Raw genomic sequence first — 22,356 nt, 5'->3', positions numbered from 1 at the left:
GAAATCGGCATTGTCATTTCGAATGAGGGTTAGTGTGGCCGCAGTTTGACGGTATTGGCCTCCGGGAGCTATCTCACAGTGCACCATTGTGACCATTCTGGACAGCAGTCTGAACTCGGATGCACTGGCCAGGTAGACAGGAAAAGCCCTGCAAACTTTTGAATTTTGCTTCCTGTTTGCCTAGCGTGGAGCGCTGATCAGCACAGGTGACCATGCAGTCCCAAAATCAAAAAAGAGCTCCAGCATGGAGTGTATGGGAGATACTGAATCTGATCTCTGTATGGGGAGATGAATCTGTTCTAACAGAACTCTGTTCCAAAAAACGAAATGTGAAAACATTTGGAAAAAATCTCCAAGGCCATGATGGACAGAGGCCACAACAGGGACTCAGCACAGTGCTGCGTGAAACTTAAGGAGCTGAGATAAGCGTACCAGAAAGCCAAATAATCAAATGGACGCTCACAGAGGGAGGGGCGACTGACGACTGTAGCTATCCCACAGTTTCCACACTCTCCAAAAACCATTTGAATTCTGGGCTGAGCTCCCAAAGCCTGAAAGGTCAAAAACATTGTCGCAGGTAGTTCAGGGTATATGTCGTCAGCCTCCCCTCTCCCTGTGAAAGCAAAGGGAAAAAAAATGGTTTCTCGCCTTTTTTCAGTGTCACCGTATGACTACTGGATGCTGCTGGCAGATGCAGTGCTGCAGCGCTACCCAGCAGCATCCCCTTGCCTTGCCTTGCCTTGCCTTGCCTTGCCTTGCCTTGCGGATGGCAGACAATACAGTAGGACTGGTATCAGTCATCATCATCTTGTGAGTGCTCCTGGCTGGCCTCGGTGAGGTTGGCTGGGTGCGCCTGGACAAAAATGGGAATGACTCCAGGTCATTCTCTTCTTTAAGTTTTGTCTAATGGAGATTCAGTCCTGCCTGGAATATCATGGCAGCTGGAGGCTTCTGCCTCAGGCTGCTTTCCCAGTCAGCAGCACCGCGCAGTCGCGCCTGCCCCAGCCTACTCCGTGCTACCAGGGCTCACAATCAGATACTTATACCTCTACATTTTGCTGCAAATAAAAAAATTAAGCTGCCGTTTAGAACTGTCCCCCAACATACATATCCTGGGACATTTTGTATTTTACCAGTATCAACCAAAGGCCCACACACAAATGGAGATTCAGTCCTACCTGTGCTTCTGTCCTAGCATGTGCAGAATGGTGGTTCACTCTATTTCGCTGTAAGCCAGCCGCCCTCGCCTCCCCCCTTTGAGCTCTGCTTGCAGAGGCAATAAAGTCAGTGTTGTTTCTTATTCATGCATTCTTTATTACTTCGTTACACAAATGGGGGGATAACTGCCACGGTAGCCCAGGAGGGGTGAGGGAGGAGGGAAGCAATGGGAGGGGTTGTTGCAGGGGCACCCCCTAGAATGGTATGCAACTCATCATTTCTGTGGGATGTCTGGGGCTCTGACCCGGAGCTGCCGTTTGCCTCTCTGGTTCTTTAGTAGGCTTTCCTGATATTCTAGGCAGGACTGACTCTCCATTAGACAAAACTTAAAGAAGAGAATGATCTGGGGAGTCATTCCCATTTTTGTCCAGGTGCCCTCGACCGATCTCACTGAGGCCGGCCAGGAACACCCATGACAGCAGCAAACAGTATAGTATGACTGGTAACCGTCTTTGTCAACTTACAGAGCAGCAGACGGTACAGTAGGGCTAGTAACTGTCTTTGCTAACTTACAGAAGGCAAGGGGATGCTGCTTTGTAGCACTGCAGTACCGCGTCTCTCAGCAGCATCCAGTAGACGTACGGTGACAATGAAAAAAGGCTGAACGGGCTCCATGGTTGCCGTGCTATGGCATCTGCCCAGGCAATCCAGGGAAAAGGGTGCGAAATGATTGTCTGCCATTGCTTTCACAGAGGAAGGATTGACTGACGACATTTACCCATAACCACCCACTACAAATTTTTGGCCCCATCAGGCATTGGGATCTTAACCCAGAATTCCAATGGACAGGGGAGACTGTGGGAACTATGGGATAGCTACCCACAGTGCAACGCTCCGAAAGTCGACGTTAGCCTCGGTACATGGATGCACACCTCCGAAATAATGTGCTTAGTGTGGCCGCATGAACTCGACTTTATACAATCTTTCCAAAAATCGATTTCTGTAAAATCAGAATAATCCCATAGTGTAGACATACCCTTACATAAAGAGTTATTATGGAATAAATCTGGCAGGTCATGTTTCTTGTGTCCTTATTGGAGAAAGCAGTAACTTTTCTGTTTAATATACAATCTTCAGTCCACAAAAAGAGACGTATTACAGAAGTATATACAATAATATGAATAATCTAGGACAAGGCTTTAATTAAGATAGCATTCAGGATCCTCAATCAAGGATTAGGGCCCTATTCTGCTGCACTGATAATGTAAAGAAGACTGTTCCTCCCCAAAGCGCTCACAGTTTACATATCAAGCAGGATACAAGTGGATGAAACAGATAAACAATGGGGGAGTTGGGAGTATCAGTGGAGTATCCAACAATAAAAGGAACAGAATTTACCAGGCAGGCAGAAGTAAAAATCATGATTTAACCACAATTTATTGCTTAAAAGTACTTTACACTTCTATAGTGCCTTTCAGCTGATACCTCAGAGCACTCTATAATAAAAACAAATAGACAAATTAATACTGGAAATGAGGTGTGAATTTTTAACAGTGAGAGAAATTAACCATTGGAAAAATTTATGAAGGCTTATGGTGGATTCTTCATCACTGATTATTTTTAAATCAAAATTGGATATATTTTCTAAAAGATATGCTGTAGAATTATTTTGGGGAATTTTTATGGCCTATGTTATACAGGAGGTCAGACTAGATCATCACAAAGGGCCGTTCTGTCCTTGGAATCAATCTGTGAAAAACTTTGTGAGATGATTGTATGCTCATTGTAGAGACAGAGGTTAAAGTTATTTAGGGACCCAAGGTATGTCAGTAGTTGAGCAAGGAGGCTTTTAAACTAATTTAGTTCATATGTTTGTGCACTTCAATTGCTGCTGTTGCTCAGTATAATGATAATCCATTTGTCAGCAGAGTCAATGCAGAAGGAAGGCATGAGTTGTAGAAAGGGAAAATCAGGAACAGATTTGCAAGGGGAGAAGGAGGGAGAGAGAGGCAAAGAAATGTGTGAGGAATGGCAAGTGAAACGTTGAGTTTACAGTACAGTTAGAGCATCAATTGGGGAGAACAATAGATTTGATCATTCTTACCAAGTTCTTCGGGACAAGATTGTATTATATCTTTTGCATTTGTTGTATAGCACCTAGAATATCAAGGCCCCAGTCCTCATGGTCTCGTGTGCGGTTTTGAAATGAGAATATTAAATAACCTGTCCAATGGGTACACCTCTGCCCAGGAAGCAGTAGTAGTCAGAACTATTGAGTATTTTGATGTCATTCCACATAATATTTTTTTAAATAGATCTATATATTTACACATGTATGTGGGCTTATACACACACACAAAAGTTGCACAGTATAACTGAATGCATGATTTTATTTTAACTTATCTAGTTAAACTGGTACAAAAGGCTGTGTGAACACTTCAGTTTATCTTAAATCAGTTAAGAATCTGTGTAAGTTAAACCAATGTAAGCCACCCTTGTGCCAAAATAAGTGTTTACACCGGTTGCATCTGTTTATATTGGTTTAAATGATTTAAATCAAACTGGTTCCACTTTCTCGTTCACTCAGGTCCCTGTATATGTTAGGTTTAGCAGTTTTAGGCTTAAAGAAAAGCAAGCTCAGCCTTCAAAGAGAAGAAGGGAATACGTTTTTCCCTTGACGAGGGAAAGATGCCCTCACTCTACCTGTCCAGTATCTGTCAGACTGGGAACACGTCTACTTAAGAGTCTGCTCACTATGGCATGGGTGAAAAGCGAGATATGTACGAAGGGAACATTTAACCCCTGGATGAAGGCAAAATTAAGGAGGAGGAGATAATCCCGAGAATGAAAGCTTGTAATTTTAAGAAAACTGAGTTTCAGTTTTTTCTTCAGAATTACTAGAGTATTTCTTTTTAGTGAGAATATCTATGAGAGGCATGCCAATTCAGTTCAGAAATCTGTGCAAAGCTGTTAAGTCTTCATATTGTATTCAGAGTTGACATTCATTTCACTTGCACATACCTTTAAACATCCTGTTCACAGGACTTCTCTATAAAGACAATGTTAACTCCACCCCAATATGTAGCTTATTTCATGACTTTTCTGAGAAACCTAGTTACGGCAAAATATACAACTGTTTTAAGAGGCACCTGGCTTGATTTCAGTATTGGTTCTTTAAGATGATCTTTTAGACTGTTTAACTACATGTGCCTACTGATTTCTTAATATTTAACAAAAGACCAGTTTCCATTTTTTTTCAGAAAAAACTTTGTTTTCAGAGTAAACCTGGCAATTATGACATGAAATTAATTTTCCTACACAGAACTATAGGGCTTATGCAATAGGAACCTTACTATATGGAGCCATAGTTATGGCTCTCTAGTCAGAACACTTTTAGGCATAGGTTTTGTTAGCTGAGGAAGCAAAATTTAACTGACTTTTCAGCTGCTTAATAGTCTGTTCTTTAGGAAACTTAGAATGCTAGGCCTCCAAGTAAAAAGCTGTTCTAAAAAATTCTTTACTAAAATGTTGGATTTTTAAAATACGTTCCAACTTCTGCATTAAATAAACTTTAGGGCCTACATTGAAAATGCTTTTAGTAACTTGTTTTCTGGCATTTATATTTTTAGGCTATTCCTGTCAGATGGTCAGCTTTATGAACCTTACTTTCCTTGCACTTTTTTCAACTCTTGTTGTGGTGATTTTGAATGGTTATGCAGTGCTAATGCCTTTTTCTAGATATCTGGCTTTCTTTTAATTAGAACCAAAGTATCTAGTTCTGAAGCACGTTTAGGTCTTGAGAATATATCTTTTCTTTTTTGATTTCAGAAAATTGCTGTAGTGAAAGGGATACTATAGTTAAGAAGCTATTTAACTTCAGTACATAGTCACTTGAGAAATGTTGGTTTGTTGCCACTAAATAACAAGAAGTTGAGTTCTGATAAAATAATCTTTTTCAAATCTGAACAAACTCATGAATGTATTCATCTTTTTCCTGTGTCTCTTCCTCTCCCTGTGTCTACATTACAAACTTCTACTGGCATAGTTCTGTCGGTCAAGGAGGCAAAGAAGTGTGATCCCTGACGAACATAGCTGTGTTGACAGAAATCTGTAGAGTAGATGCAGCTGTCTTCAAAACTGCGCTTTTACTGGCATAGCTTGTTTCACTCATGGAATGGGGATGGCTTTAGTGTTCTGATAACAAGTGCAGCTTTGCTGATGTAGCTGTGTCCACGCTTGGAACATTGTGCTGATATAGTATACCATATCCCTGTACCACTGTATAAAGTGCTGCTAGTATAGGCATAGAAGGGTAGAAAAACATCTTTTGAAGATTTTTCCTGTTTTTAGGCTGTTTGGGCTAGTCTAACACTGCAGGGCTTTGGAGCTGTGCTCCAGCTCTGCTCCAGCTCCAGGCAAAAACTTTACAGTGCTGAAACTTGCTACGCTCGGGGGGTGTTTTTCATACCCCCGAGCAAGAAAGTTGCGGTGCTGTAAAGTGCCAGTGTAGATAATCCCTTATTCTCCCTTTATTTACTGATTTCAAGCCAAGCATTTACATTTGCAAGTATTTGAAGGAATTATTGTAGTGTACTGGGAGTAGAGCAGCAGCCATCTTGTATTAAAGACGGAAAGGATTTTATTTGTTAGTTTAATGTAGGTTTTTTCTCATTTGATAAAGTTTCAGCATTTAAAAGGGTGTGTGGAGTTTGCTTGGTACTGGAATAATGGAAAACACAGGTACTGTTATCTAATCAATCATCTCGAATGCCTTCTCTTAATATAGAGTTTTTCCTTGAATTTTTTTCTGACATTTTGTCCTGATTAATGTTAATTATCTCTAAGGATTTATGGGGTACTGGTTCACAACTTTCCTTGGAAGAGTGCTTATTTAAATTTAACTCAGTACAGGATAACAACTTGTTTGCTGAGGCTTCTCATAATGGATCACTGTTTGAATAATTTCATTTAGTAACCAGTATTGTTTGTTTGGTAATATAGAATGTTGCAGTTTTTAGACTCTACCAATGCTTTGTATATCTTCTTACAGGAAAAGTGAGGCTTTGTAAAGAAAGTAATGTTCAGTCACTGGCCATAGTTAAAAATTTTAGTCCTTAGTCTGTACTCTATTCAATAGGTTCTTTTAGAGTGAAAATTGTCTCCGAAGACTTCTTTAAGGATATTCACCATCAAGCAAAAATTCATACAGCTGTTTAAATATCCATGCAGTGTAACTCTGAAAAAAATTTTCAGTAATTGATTTAGATCTAGAGAGTGATTTGCAAATGAAATATTAGATTCATTTATTAGGATTGAAGAATGATACTGGAATGTTCTGAAAAGAGTCACTTCTTTCTGTCATGTCCTAAAAATACCAATTTAATTTATTGCCTTATTTTATCACTTTTTAAAATCGTTTTGCTGTTTATCAAATTTGTTGGTAAACGAATAGCTTTATGGAATAATTACATAGCTACTGTACTTTCTGTTTCTGAGGGCAACAAGAAATGCCTATGTAGCCATTTTTAATTGAGGAGAAATAACTTCTGTTTGTGGCAATGAGAGAAGTATCTCATTTAAAAATTATATTGTCTTGGGACAAATTTTGTGGATTTTGGGATGTAAATTTTATGAACACACCTAAATAAGCTATAGGTGTGCATGCATGAAGCAGTCTGTCGGTTTAAAGATCGCTTTGATTTTAAACAATATGACCTTTTCTCCTTCCAGAAAAACCATCAGGGACAAGTTTTGTTGGATATAGTGTTCAAACATCTCGATTTGACAGAGAGGGATTACTTTGGTTTACAGCTGGCTGACGATTCCTCTGATAACCCAGTAAGTTGCATCTGTTTTCTAAACTGGTTTTTTTGCATGTTGTTAGAGTTTAGGGATTTTGTTTCAGTATTCAGAAAATTTGATTAATTTTTTTGGAGTTCTTATCTAATTCTTATGTCCATGACAGTTGGTATATTCAGTAGACTCAATTTTTTTTAAAACAAATCTGAAATATGGCATAAATCTTCTTTGATATGCTTCAAAAAGGACTGTCTCTATTCTGTTGTTTAGATAAAGCTGTCTCACGGGTTATTCTTGTGGGTGCAAGTTTTCACCTGGTATCTCTCATACTGGAAAACTATTTTCCCCCAAACAATTAAATTATGGTTGTACTTATTTTCCCCTCCCATCTCTGTATTTCAAAATGTGAGAATTGGGGTCAGCCTTTTTTTTTCCTTTTAAGATTGTTTGGGAGGCCTATTGAGGTTATGCCTAAATTAGTTTTGTGACTAACTCAGGTTAAAATGGGACCACAGACTTTATTCTAGACAAACCCTAAGACAGCATAGAAAGTTCAGGGCTTGGGTATCTTGTAAAGAAAGCAGGCCAGTTGGGGAATATAGGAGAAGATAGATATAGGAGAAAATGGCACCCTTAATGTCAGAAGAGGTTTATTCTTTACAGTTAGCCTGTCTTCCCTGGGTGTCCTGCCCCTTTTGCTATATCTGAGAAGAAACTCCTGTATGGAAGCAGCTGAGCTGAAAACTCCTCTCACTTTTTTCCTGTTAAACATAGGCCTATTTGAGGCCACAACTGACCCTGATGCTTTTTTATAGAATAAGGACTGGGTGTGCAAAACAATTAAAGTGGAATAAATCAGAAAGTTTTCAGATTTCAACTTAAAATTTGTTGTGTGTATAGCACAATAAACATGCGTAGGGTCTCTTTTCTTTGCCCCTGAGTATTTTTAATCTGAGTTCAATTAACAGTTTGAGTTCATTCTGAATGATAATAAATGGTAGGGTTATGATGAGAGTTTAAATAAACATAATGTGATTGCTTGATTTGCTCTATATGCATATTGTTCATTTATCATTTTTTAATACAAATTTGATCACTGTTAAATTTAAGAGTGGCATTTTAGTTTTTTTAATAAATGATTTGCGACACCTACATAGGAACAATAGTAAGATAATTTTGTACAGGAAGGCATAGTAGAATACATGACTTCATAGAGTTAGAGAGATGCAGTGATAGAGAAGAGTGGGGGTGAGATGAGGATGTGGGAAAGGAAAAGGCAGGTAGTGTGGTGATGCCATGCAGGCACAGTTAAATCAGCTAGCAGCAATGAGGTGTGGCGTGAACTAATCAAATGACCATTATGTGGTGAAATGTGTGCAAGTTAATTAAATGCAGTAATTAAATGGAGTGGTCTGAAGGCATTAAAAACAGTAAAAGTTTTAAAAAATAAAAAAGACAGATGAAATGCAAACTGAGTAGGTAGATAATGTCATGACTAAAAGTTCTAGCCATAACATAAATGCAGAAGACACTGATGGCACTCCTCTGCTGTCTGCTCTTGCTCTGGGACTTAGAAAAAGTTGACTGTATTCCATCTTGAACAGTGAAGCTTTAATAATCTTCTTATGCAGTGCTGCCAGGGAGGAGAGTTTCTGCTGTGTAGAATACCCTTTCTCTCCATTGCTCAAAAGGTTTTAATGGATTTGTGGCATTTAATTACAATGATCACATTCACTGTCTAGTTTAAGGAAGGTGGGGATGGTCCCAATTTCTATAGCGCACAAGGCCCAAAAGTTCTTTAATCTGACCCTGCCTTAATATTATACTTGAGCTTAAATGTGGCGCTCATTTGGGCAGTGGAAGAATTTCAGTTGTCCAAGCTTAGTGAAGACTTAAACAGGATCCTAAGGCTTCAAGCTGCTTTGCCAAAAGGGTGGAGACACTTTCCAATGGAATGGGATGGTAATATTCCACTAAGTCCTTCAGAGTATTCTCTTGCTCCAACTGGGATCACTTCAGTCTTATTTGGGTTGGGTTTGAGTTAGGTGTTCATTCAGGTGATGACCTGTAGGCATTGTGACATATATATGATGTCGATTGTTATGCCTGGATAACAAAATGTACATCTGGGCATTATCAACATACTGATGACAGCAGAGTTTGTGGCACCTCTGAAATTCTCCAAGTGGTCTCATGTAGATGTTTGAGGTGGAAGGACAGAATAGATCCATGTGGGTCTCCACAGTGAGAAACTTTTAAGAGGAGGACCAGTTGCTATCATCACACTCTGGGTCCTGGTAAAGAGTAATGATAGAAGTCATTGTAGTACTGTACCATCTTCTCTAGCTATGTCGTATAAGTGGGTCAGCAGCATTTATGGCTAACTTTGTCAAAAAACCTGCAGAGAGATTGAGTAGTTAGAGGGTTTGGAGTGAAAGTGTTAATGCTTATAGTCATCAAGTGAAAACTGAAATGAGTATGTGACTCTTTTTTGTTAAATCACTATCTACTGAATTGCATGATTGTCTTAGCTGGGGTACAAGGTAGTTTCCATATTATTTGGCTATCAGTTAAAAAAAAAAGATTTTTAGATTATGTACACATATAAGGTCATTTTTTTATTCTAGTCCACAACTGTATGCATCTCTGAATCCATTATATGTTGAATGTAGTCCAATATATAGCAAGGAGAGTCAGTTTATTGCTCTAAAACAGGGGTCGGCAACCTTTGGCACACATGCCAAATGTGGCACGCAAGCCAATTTTTAGTGGCACGCAGGGCGGGCTGAGCGGCTCAGCCTGCCGCCGCTCTGGTGCTTACTGCTGCCGGCTCCTGCCAGGTGGGGACCCTCTGCCAGTCTCACTCAGCACCCACTGGCCTGGGGGAAGAGACACTAGCTGGCAGGAGCCCGCGGCTGAAACCCCAGAACGGCAACGGGCTGAGCTGCTCAGCCTGCAGCCGCTCTGGGAATCCCGCTGCTGGCTCCTTGCCAGCCGGGGTCCCCCCAGTGGCAGCCCCACTCAGCCCCCACTGCCAGCCTGGGGGAAAGAACCGCAGGCTGGCAGGGGGCTGAGACCTCACCTGGCAGGATCCTGCGGCTGAAACCCCAGAGCCACGGCAGGCTGAGCCACTCAGCCTGCAGCCACTCTGGGATTCCCGGTGCTGGTCCCTTTCCAGCCGGGGTCCCCCCCCGCAGCCCCACTCAGCACCCACTGCCAGTCTGGGGGAAGGAACCCCAGGCTGGCAGGGGGCTGAGATCCCAGCTGGCAGGAGCCCGCGGCTGAAACCCCAGAGCCGTGGCAGGCTTTGCCGCTCAGCCTGCAGCTGCTCTGGGATTCCCGCTGCTGGCCCCTTGCCAGCTGGGGTCCCCCCACCACAGTCCCACTTACCTTGCTCAGGCGCTCTTCCAGACAGGGTCCAGGCCTGCGGCCCTGCAGGGTCAGCTCACTCACCTCAGCTGCCAATCAGGGGTTCCAGTTGCTGACCTCCTGCCAGCCCGGTCTAGATCTCCAGCCCTGCTCAGCCTGCTTTCTGGCCTGGAGTCCCTGCAGGCCACCCTGGGCTCTTCTCCTGGCCTTGGATCACTGTTCTGCAGCCTCACGGCTGTGGCCCACTGTTCCCAGCCTGGGACAGTGAGGGTTGCACACAAGGGAAGAGGGGGTGCAGCTCAGCACCTCCATCTTAAAATTGCTTATTTCAGGCCACACTGCGTTTGACCTTGTGCCTGCCTTCTAGCACCATTTTTTTCCCCACTGAGAGTTGAAGGGAACATTTGACAAAATGGCAGCTCCTAAGAAAGTGAAACTAAATGTCCGATCATTTCAGCCTGCTTGGACAGACGCATTTGGGTTTATTGAAAAGAAGGACCATGCTATTTGTGCTGTCTGTTATGAAAGTGTTGTTTGTCGCACGTCAAGTGTTCGACATTTTGAAACGAAGCAGGAGAAAACTTTTCTTGATGAAGCAGACAAGACTGAATCAATCAAAAAGGCAGTAGAAGCCTATGAGAAGCAAAGTAGAGTTTTTAAAAGCTTAAATGTAAGTAAAAATCAAGCTACAGAAGGAAGTTACAAGATTGCACAGTGCATTGCAAAAAACGGAAAGCCGTTTACAGATGGGGAATATATAAAAAGTTTTTCTCAGCAGTTGGGAGATTTTGTTCAATGAGTTGCCAAATAAAGATACAATCATATCTAGAATAAAAGAAATCCCCATCTCTGCCAGAACAGTTGAGAGACGCATAAGTTAAATGGCAGAAAACATTAAGGAAAAGCAGACTACTGCATTGAAAGACACAGCAGTGTTTAGTGTTGCAGTTGATGAGAGTGTGGATATAAACGACAATCCATGTTTGGCAGTTGTTGCAAGATACTGTGCTTCCGATGAAATCCAAGAGGAACTTTGTTGCCTAAAACCCCTGCATGGCACAACAAAGGGGGAAGATATACTGGAAAGTTTTGTAAACCATTTTGAAGAACAAGGAGTTGATATCAGAAAAATAATTTGTGTGACAACAGATGGTGTTCCTGCCATGGCCGGAAAACAGAAGGGATTTGTAAAGCTGCTTGAAGATCAAATTGGCCATCTGACAGTCAAATTTCACTGTATCATCCATCAAGAAAACCTGTGTGCTAAAATTTCTAATTCAGTACTTAATAATGTGATGAATACAGTGATGTGAATTGTGAATTTCCTTGTTGCTCGATCTGCTTTGACTCACAGACAATTTCAAGCACTGCTAGAAGAGATGGACAGTGCTTATAACGACATCCCACTTCACAGCAACATTCAGTGGCTAAGTCTTGGCAGGGTTTTGGTGCACTTTGTAAACTGTTTTGATGCAATCAAGGCCTTTTTGTCGGAAAAAGAACAAAACTACTCTGAACTGGATGATCACAAGTGGCTGCGTGAGCTCATGTTTCTAACTGATATCACCGCTCACCTAACGAACTCAACCTCTGTCTCCAGGGTGCAGGGCAAACAGTTCTGGATCTTTATGAAGCCTGGAAAGCATTTGTTGTGAAACTAGCAGTTTTTTCCAGGGATATTCAAACTTCTACTTTCCGCTATTTCCAACTCATAACGGAGCTATTGACACGTTGCACTGTCAGTGTCGATGAGAGTGGAAAGTGTATGCAAGAACTGGAATCAGACAAAGATTTCCAGCAATTTGGCCCAATGCTTTCTTTTCTAATTAAACCTGAAAGGTTCAACGAAAGTGACTTGGATTTGTCTGTGTTTCAGTGGATGGGTGTTGAAGATTTCGAAATGCAACTCAGTCAGTTAAAAAGCTCAGAATTGTGGACATCAAAGTTTGTGGATATGCGGAGCACATTTGAAGCCACCGAGAGAGATCATGGGGCCTCTGTTCTGACCTGCTGGACACCTCTGCCAGTGAAATTTAACTGTGTGAAGAAAATTGTGTTTGCAGTGCTTTCAGCATTTGGATCCACATACCTGTGTGAACAGGTATTTTCACACATGAAATCTGTCCTCTGTCCCTCTCGGAACTGGTTAACAAGTGATCGCTCAGAAGCCTGTGTGCAGCTTAAAGTATCCAAATACGCACCAGACATTGGAAAACTCAACAAGCAAAAGCAAGGGCAAGGATCACACTAAACTGATAAGATCTGCATTTTAATTTAAATTTTAAATAAAGCTTCTGAAACATTTTGAAAACCTTGTTTACTTTACATATAACAGTAGTTTGGTTATATAGTGTAGACTTATAGAGAGACCTTCTAAAAAACGTTAAAATGTATTACCGGCACGCAAAGCCTTAAATTAGAGTGTTTAAATGAAGACTCGGTACACCACTGCTGAAAGGTTGCTGACCCCTGCTCTAAAACAATGAATAAAAGACTTTTCTGAGCATGAGTGTTTATAATCGTAGTTTACGTGCCTTAACTGGCAGTGAGTTCCAACCTTAGGTACATCAAAATCAAAGTTAGAAATATACTAATAGATGGATCTAATGATAACTTTCAGTTATCTCTTTTATTATTGCTGTTCTGTTATGGTTAGAATGTTTGTGCAAGAATTTTCATTGTAGTTAACTGTTTGCAATCACCTAGAAAGCACTTCATGATACTGTACCATGTGGAAGGCACTACAGGCACAAAGTAACGTACAATATGACTAAAACTTTGACAGTGTAATTTCGAGTTAATTGGGACAGTTTAAGGCAGGGATGTCAAACATGGCCTGCAGGCCCGTTCCAACCTTTTCTTCTGTCTAGCAACTCCCTCTATGGTTTACAAAAGTTATCCAACCCATGTCAGAGCATCTGAGAGAGAGCCAGGATTGGGAGGAATATTATACCTGACAGGGCACAGGTACTGAACACCTCCTTCTTCCTCTCCTACCTCTGTACAGCTGGCAGCAATGCAATATTGCACAGATGAGACTCAGATGAGGCTCTTTGACAGCCTCACACACCCTTTGCCCTTGCCAGCATTACCAAAGCTATACAAGAGTGGAGTCCATACTCCACTCCGTACTGTCACTGAGCCATGCAGCACCAGAGCGAAGATGAGGCTTCTTTTCAGCCTCCATCCTTCACATCTGCTGCTATTGCCACTGCTGCTGAGTTTACAGGATTCATGGAATCAGCTGCTTGTCTGACCCCCTCAGATGAAACATGAAGCAGAGGGAGAAACTCCCAAAGAGAAGAGGAAGAGGAGAGACTCTGCAAAGGGAAATGTGGGCGAGGGAGAGACCCCCCAGGGGTATGAAATTCCTAAATATTGTGGGAGAGTGGGAAGGAGGGCTGGCATTAATATACAAAATGAAACAGCAGATACGGAAAAGTCTCAAAAAAGGTGGAAAATTGAGATGATTGCTCAGGGTGGAATGCACAGAAGGGTAAGTTGATGAGAGGAAGAAAGGTTTCATACATACCTTTATTCTAAAGAGAAAAAATAATTGTCTTTAACTGATCTTGATTGGGGCCTCTAAATGCTACTATAAAACAAATAATACATAATTAAATACAGTATTTAACTTAGCTAGGCACAAACTAAAATCACACAAAGTGCTAAATTTGCGTCTTGTCGATGAACTTTTTATTCCCAGCACATGAACTGTAATGAACAGGTAGTTCAGCCCTTACCACTGAGGTCTTATCTAATGAAGGATTCAGAGGTGTGATGTTAGCATGTTAGTGTGTGCTAACTCAGTCGTTCTCAACCAGGGGTCTGGGCCACACTGCGGGGCTGTGAGCAGGTTTCAGGGGGGACCCCAAGGAGGGCCAGCGTCAGACTCACTGGGGACAAGGGCAAAAAGCTGAAGACCCATCGCATGGCGCTGAAGTCCGGGGCGTCGAGCCCAGCCACCTTAGACTGAAGCTGAAGCCTGGGGAGCTTAGCTTTGCGAGGCCGCTTGTGGCGTGGAGCCCTGGGCAACTGCCCTGCTTGCTATCCTCTAATGCTGGCCCTGGCTTTTATATGCAGAAAAGCAGTTATTGTGTCACAGCTTGGCCATGGAGTTTTTATAGCATGTTGGCAGGGCCTCAGAAAGAGAGAGGTTGAGAACACCTGTGATAACTAATAGTATTTCAAATGTATTATAGACAAAGCACTTGACCAGTTTTGGCAACTGTTGATGGCAATTGTCTGACTTGTTTACAGTGGATTTTAGAAATGCGTGTGTTAGTATGTTTTAGGTAACAGCACATCATAATCCTAATATGAAAAAGTCTAGAATGTGATTGGCACCCTTGGTTTCAAGATCACTTGCATTAATTTTTTTCTTTTCTGGAAGGATTTTCTATATATTACCAAGGCAGCCTATGAGGACAAGACAGATGCTTGTTCTTTACTGTCCTGTGGTGCTAATTTGAATTTAGCAGAGTGTAAGTCTTCCTTTCTAAGAGTGGTAAGGTACGATATAGCAGTGGTTCTCAACCAGCAGTACACATACTCCTGGGCGTACACAGAGGTCTTCCAGGCAGTGCACCATCAACACATCTAGATATTAGCATAGTTTAACAGGCTATATAAAAAGCACTAATGAAGTCAGTGCAAACTAAAATTTCATAAAATGACTTGTTTCTATTGCTCTGTATACACAATACACTGAAATGTAAGTACAATATTTATATTCAAATTGATTTATAACTATATGGTAAAAATGAGAAAGTAAGCAATTTTTCGGTAATAGTATGCTGTGACACTTGTATTTTTATGTCTTATTTTGTAAGCAGGTAGTTTTTAAGTGAGGTGAAAGTTGGGGATATGCAAGACAAATCAGACTGAAAGGGGTACAGTAGTCTGGAAAGGTTGAGATAGCCATTGCTGTGTAGAATGTTAAAAATAATAAATTTTCACTATAAACTGTTTCTTAAATGGGAAATTCACCCAGATTTAATCTCTAAAGAGAGGCTATGTGTGAATGCCTCCTGTGACAAATGTTGGTGTTCCTGCGTTCTTTATTAAAATATATGCATTTTTCTAAAAAATCCAAAAAATTGCTTACGGTAAGCAAGTGCACTTTAAAGTAGCCATCTTTTTATAGAAAATACATTTTGCAAAATGTGTGTTCTACATGTTATATAAACAATTCTGAAGTATTTTTTTTATATTTTATGAATGTGGTCTTTATTTCTTGAAAAGTTTCTCATTTTATCCCATTACATATTTACTGGTTTTAAGACTAGACTTTACTGCTTGTAATATTACTGTTTCCTGCTTATTTTCTGTACTGAGGTTATGAGCATGTCAAGTTTATTGTGTCCAGACTTAGATTCCACCCTCTTTTGTGACAAGCTAGCATTGTTGTTCTCAACATGGATGCATGGGATGAACAATAGAAATCAGTGACCTAGAAAGCAATTATTGAATGTTTCACATACAGTCAGTAATCTACCCCCTTTGCTTTCAGTGGACACTGAATGCTCTTTGTTCCTTAGGATAGAAAGAATTGGACTTCAATAGTTTCACAAAGGAAAACAATACTTTAATAAGAGGAATAATGGCTTTTGTGGCCCCCGCCCCAGCCTTCTCTTTCATCTGTTTAACTGAATATCTGTTGTGTATGTAAGAGACTGACATCCCTCAGTTGCTACAATAATGTTCCTTGACTTGTTTTTTTAGAGAAGACTACCTCTGTGATACTTTTCTCCCTGGAATGTGAGACTACAGAAGGAAACTAATACTTTCAATGATGTTTACTGATTTTTCTAAACTTTATTTTCCTCTTCTTCCTAGCAGTCTGTGGCTAAACAGTAGAACTCAATGTTTATTACCAAATAAAGCTGTTCAGCACATTTTGGATGTTTTTAATTGGGGTTTTCATCCAGGGTTATGTCACTTGTAGGCTGTTCTGATAGGGATACTGTCAAGGTAATAATCATATTTAACCTCTTCATTCCAGACTCTTTCCTTAAGGAATGAGGTTGACAGGGAGAAAAACATTGGCATAACAGGGAAATAAATATGGGTGTGGGAGAGCTAGAATCTGTCTTTTGACGTAAATAAAAGAACAGTAAAAGTCAATACAATTCTTTATTCAGACGAACTCAAAAAATTGCAACAGGTGTGGCTATCTTATTTCCCATTTTCTCCTTTCTTCCTGACTTTCATATCCAAACTCCCTCTAGTGTTCTGATGTTGTGTGTGTTATGCTGATTGAATACAATGGTGTAGTAATGAGGGCAGCTGTGATTAAGAAGCAGCCCTGCAGAGCTTAGAGGGAGCCTGAGTTATTCAGTGAGCATGTGATTAAAAGGTTAGTGTTTTTTTACATCTAAAATCTTCTGGGCTTTGAGCAGATAATTACATACCATAAAAGGGGCATGTCAGAACTAGAATAAAATAAACATTTTACCAATATTACTTACTGTATATATTTGTAGAATATTCAGTTATAATTACTTTTAGCATTTATGTTATTAGTTTACTTTTTGCACTACTCCCCTTTACCTGACTGGCAGTCCTGGGGCATGCCACCAGCTTGAAAACCAACCTCTACTGCCCCCTGAAAAGTGACATTTCCCTCCTCTGCAAAATCATGCAGGCTGAAGAGGCACATTGTTCAGCTAGGTGAGAAAAAAAAAAGAGGGGGAACACCCTTAGATTGAGGAACAGATAATTCCAACAAACATTTCCACCTTTTTGCCTGATGAGGTGGCAATGGCTGCTATGTCTACCTGACCTGACTATTATAAGACTTTTCAAGAACTGCTGTGCTGAATGGTGGATACCTTTTGAGATTCCAGTTGAAATTGTGCAAGAAAAATCACTCAGACTACTTGACATTTTGTATATGGTAATGCCTGGAAGATTGACCATTAGATTTACTTGGTAGGAAGAACTACTCTTCCTCAAATTTACAAATGTGTAGTGCTAATTGTTAGGCCCTCTTAGTGAAATATGACATCATAAATTGGGACAAAATATCTTTTTATTGAAAAATTTCCCTCAAACAGCAGAGAAAACTACCAAAGAGGTCCAGACAGCTCTTGAGAACTCCTTTAGTATCAAGACAAAGGAAGCTGTGCACTTCCTGAGTCATATGGTATTCTTCAGTCTCTGGGGATTTATATAGCAGTCCCAGGAAGGAAACAGCCCAGACTGCTGATTTATTCTAGACGGAGCCGCTCCGCTTATTACTATAGTGAACAACGATCCTCTGAACCACCAGGAAAAAGTAGAGATTTCAGTGGAGGAAAGCCTCTGCATAGTCACGCTGTGTTCGTCTTAAAGTAGCAAATCTGACATGAGCCACTTGGAGCATTTAGAGGATCTGTTTACTTTATCTCCCTTTCCCTCCCCTTCTTTTGGCAGTTTCCTTTTTTATTTTCTGGAGACTTGAGATCACATCACCTCAGGATCTTAGAAATCATCAGAATGTGGGTGTTCCATTCAATTTCGGAACCTTCCTAACACCCAGCCCTCTTTAGGGACCACTCATGAGAGATTATTAAAAATGAGTTTACATCTAAATCTTGGAGCAATAGATGTGCCTCTAGGGTTCAGAGAGAAGGGATTTTACTTACATTTTCTAATCCTAAAGAAGGGGTATGCTGCCCAATTCTGGATTTGAGTTGTCTCAACACCTTAATCTGCCACTTAAAATTCAAATCCCTCACCTCTCTAATCCCATCTTTAGATCCCCAAAACTGGTTCATGCTGTTAACCTACAGGACACATACTTTCACATGTCAGTCTACCCTGCACACAGAAAATACCTGCGATTCCAAGTGGGAAATTACTGCAGTTAGTACAGAATTCTGCCCTTTGGTCTTTCAGCAGCACCAAAAGTAGTCACCAAGTGCTTGGCTGTCATGATGGCTCACCTGAGAAAGCAAAGGGTATAGGTAGACTCGCACCACAATGATTCCCTCATTTGAGGGAGATCAGTGCAACAAATGAATGACTCAATTTCATATGATCCTACAATTTTACACTAAGCTAGGTCTCGGAAGCAACAGAGAAAAGTCAATTTTAGTGCCAACCCAAAGGATAGAGTTCGTAGGAGTAGTGTTAGATTCCGCAACAGCAAGAGCTTATCTGCCATAAAGCAGATTCAGCACCATTGTAGGTCTCATCAACCACCTGCTTGCTCACCCTCAAATGTCAGTAAGAGTTTGCCTCAGTTCTCTTGATCACATTGTTTCCTGTATTTACATCACATAGCATGCCAGACTACACCCACCTTACAAAAGTAGTTGAAAATGGTGTACCTACCAAACACATATCACATGAACATGGGCATACTGATCCACTGAGAAGTCCTCTAATAGTTAAACTGGTAGAAGGACTCTGTGCAGGTTTGCAAACGTGGACTGTTTTCTCCATTTGTCACCAAGGCACTGCTAATAGATGCTTCTGTGCTCAGCTGAAGAGCTCACACTGCTACCTTCAAACCCAAGTCTCATGGGCTCTTGAAGAGAATTACCTTCATACAGTATACTGCAGCTCTGAACTGTTTGATTAGCCTCCACAGTATTTCTCTCCGTACTGAGTGGACTAGCAGACCAGGTGATGACAGATAGCACAATGGTGTTAGCAGACAGGGAGGAGCACAGTCGTCAACTAGAAAGGATAGTGACATTCAGGCACTTATGGCTGGTCTACCTTACATTGCTTTCCATAAGGATAAGGTGACCCTTAGGCCTAAACCTGCATTTTTACCAAAGATTGTTTCAGGCTTCCATTTAACTCAGGTGATTCATCTGCCATTTCCTTTTCCAAACTGAACCAAGGGGAAGCCAAACTGTATATTTTTGATGTAGTTGATAGAGCAAGACGGGTACCCAGAAATCACCTACTACAGGACAGGCCCAACAAGGAAAATAACAGAATCAGAGTGGCCATCATGTACAGCCACCAGCTAGAAACTGCCCAGCACGTTATCAGTGATTTACAACCTATCCTGGAAAACAGTCCCTCGCTCTCACAGACCTTGGGAGGCAGGTCAGTCCTCGCTTACAGACAGCCCCCCAGCCTGAAGCAAATACTCACCAGCAACTACATACCACATCACAGAAACAGTGACCCAGGAACCAATCCCTGTAGCAAACCTCGTTGCCTACTCTGTCCCCATGTCTACTATAGCAACACCATCAGAGGACCCAGCCATATCAGCCACACCATCAGAGGCTCATTCACCTGCATGTCTACTGATGTGATATATGCCATCATGTGCCAGCAATGCCCCTCTGCCATGTACATTGGCCAAACCGGACAGTCCCTACGTAAAAGAATAAATGGACACAAATCGGACATCAAGAATAGTAACATACAAAAGCCAGTAGGAGAACACTTCAATCTTCCTGGACATTCTATAACAGCTTTAAAAGTAGCTATACTTGACCAAAAAAACTTCAGAAACAGACTTCAAAGAGAAACAGCAGAACTAAAATTCATTTGCAAATTTAGCACAATTAATTTGGGCTTGAATAGGAACTGGGAGTGGGTGGCTCATTACAAAAGCAGCTTTGCCTTTCCTGGAATTGACACCTCCTCCTCTATTATTGGGGGTGGACTACATCCACCCTGATCGAATTGGCTCTGTCAACACTGGTTCTCCACTTGTGAGGTAACTCCCTTCCCTTCATGTATCATTATATAATGCCTGCATTTGTAATTTTCACTCCACGCATCTGAAGAAGTGGTGTTTTACTCACAAAATCTTGTGCCCAAATAAATCTGTTAGTCGTTAAGGTGCCACCAGAATCCTTGTTACCTTTGATGTAGTTAAGGCTCTGTCACCTTGCTGAGCAAAACAAAACCATTCAGAAGCTCCTCTAGGCTAATTATAGCATTTGCAGCTAGAACAAAGGATCAGGCAGTATCTGCCCAAAGATAATTTAAATGGGTCTCTAATTGTATTAAATCATACTATGAGTTAGGTAGATTAGATTCACTCATGTAGTTTAAGCAGCAAAGAATCCTGTGGCACCTTATAGACTAACAGACGTTTTGGAGCATGAGCTTTCGTGGGTGAATACCCACTTCCTCAGATGCATGTAATGGAAATATCCAGGGGCAGGTATATATATGTGTGCTAGCAAGCAAGCTAGAGATAACGAGGTCAGTTCAATCAGGGAGGATGAGGCCCTGTTCTAGCAGTTGAGGTGTGAAAACCAAGAGAGGAGAAACTGGTTCTGTAATTGGCAAGCCATTCACAATCTTTGTTCAATCCTGAGCTGATGGTGTCAAATTTGCAGATGAACTGAAGCTCAGCAGTTTCTCTTTGAAGTCTGGTCCTGAAGTTTTTTTGCTGCAGGATGGCCACCTTAAGGTCTGCTATAGTGTGGCCAGGGAGGTTGAAGTGCTCTCCTACAGGTTTTTGTATATTGCCATTCCTAATGTCTGACTTGTGTCCATTTATCCTTTTCCGTAGGGACTGTCCAGTTTGGCCGATGTACATAGCAGAGGGGCATTGCTGGCATATGATGGCGTATATTACATTGGTGGATGTGCAGGTGAATGAACCAGTGATGGTGTGGCTGATCTGGTTAGGTCCTGTGATGGTGTCGCTGGTGTAGATATGTGGGCAGAGTTGGCATCGAGGTTTGTTGCATGGATTGGTTCCTGAGCTAGAGTTATTATGGTGTGGTGTGCAGTTACTGGTGAGAATATGTTTCAGGTTGGCAGGTTGTCTGTGGGCAAGGATTGGTCTGCCACCCAAGGCCTGTGAAAGTGTGGGATCATTGTCCAGGATGGGTTGTAGATCCTTGATGATGCGTTGGAGGGGTTTTAGCTGGGGGCTGTATGTGATGGCCAGTGGAGTCCTGTTGGTTTCTCTCTTGGGTTTGTCTTGCAGTAGGAGGCTTCTGGGTACACGTCTGGCTCTGTTGATCTGTTTCCTTATTTCCTCGTGTGGGTATTGTAGTTTTGAGAATGCTTGGTGGAGATTTTGTAGGTGTTGGTCTCTGTCTGAGGGGTCAGAGCAGATGCGGTTGTACCTCAGTGCTTGGCTGTAGACAATGGATCGTGTGATGTGCCCGGGATGGAAGCTGGAGGCATGAAGGTAGGCATAGCGGTCGGTGGGTTTTCGATATAGGGTGGTGTTAATGTGACCATCACTTATTTGCACCGTGGTGTCAAGAAAGTGGACCTCCCGTGTAGATTGATCCAGGCTGAGGTTGATGGTGGGGTGGAAGCTGTTGAAATCATGGTGGAATTTTTCCAGAGTCTCCTTCCCATGGGTCCAGATGATGAAGATGTCATCAATGTAGCGTAGATAGAGAAGGGGTGTGAGTGGACGAGAGCTGAGGAAGCGTTGTTCCAGGTCGGCCATGAAGATATTGGCATATTGTGGGGCCATGCGGGTGACCATAGCAGTGCCACTGATCTGGAGATATATATTGTCATTAAATTTGAAATAGTTGTGTGTAAGTATAAAGGCACAGAGCTCAGCAGCCAGTTGTGCTGTGGCATCATCAGGGATAGTGTTCCTGACAGCTTGTATTCCATCTGTGTGTGGGATGTTTGTGTAGAGAGCCTCTACATCCATGGTGGCTAGGATGGTGTTTTCTGGGAGGTCACCAATGCATTGTAGTTTCCTCAGGAAATCAGTGGTGTCGCGGAGATAGCTGGGAGTGCTGGTGGCATAGGGTCTGAGTAGAGAGTCCATATATCCAGACAGTCCTTCAGTGAGAGTGCCAATGCCCGAGATGATGGGGCGTCCAGGATTGCCGGGTTTGTGGATCTTGGGTAGTAGATAGAATAACCCTGGTCGGGGCTCTAGGGGTATGTTGATTTCTTCTGGTGTTAGTGTAGGGAGTGTCCTGAGTAGATGCTGTAGTTTCTTAGTGTATTCCTCAGTGGGATCTGAGGGAAGTGGCCTGTAGAATTTGGTATTGGAGAGTTGTCTGGCTGCCTCCTTTTGATAGTCAGACCTGTTCATGATGACAACGGCACCTCCTTTATCAGCCTTTTTGATGATAA

General features: G+C 41.7%; 1 protein-coding gene across 7 annotated transcripts in view; it reads left to right on the top strand.

The window, feature by feature from the left end:
- The window catches only part of PTPN4 (protein tyrosine phosphatase non-receptor type 4), a 229,483-nt gene that overhangs the window by 105,646 nt on the left and 101,481 nt on the right, over positions 1 to 22,356 (top strand). For all 7 annotated transcript variants that reach the window (XR_007768388.1, XM_050917015.1, XM_050917016.1 and 4 more), the window contains one exon: positions 6,889 to 6,996. Coding sequence is in view for 6 of the 7 variants with exons in the window: in XM_050917015.1 (XP_050772972.1) it covers positions 6,889 to 6,996 (108 nt within the window). In the remaining variant the exon portion in view is untranslated. The remainder of the gene's footprint in view (positions 1 to 6,888; positions 6,997 to 22,356) is intronic.

The sequence above is a fragment of the Gopherus flavomarginatus genome, chromosome 10 (genome assembly GCF_025201925.1).
Source record: "Gopherus flavomarginatus isolate rGopFla2 chromosome 10, rGopFla2.mat.asm, whole genome shotgun sequence".
NCBI classification, from domain to species: Eukaryota; Metazoa; Chordata; order Testudines; family Testudinidae; genus Gopherus; species Gopherus flavomarginatus.
The sequence above is the reverse complement of the archived record's forward strand: the minus strand, read 5'-3'. Positions and strand labels throughout refer to the sequence as shown.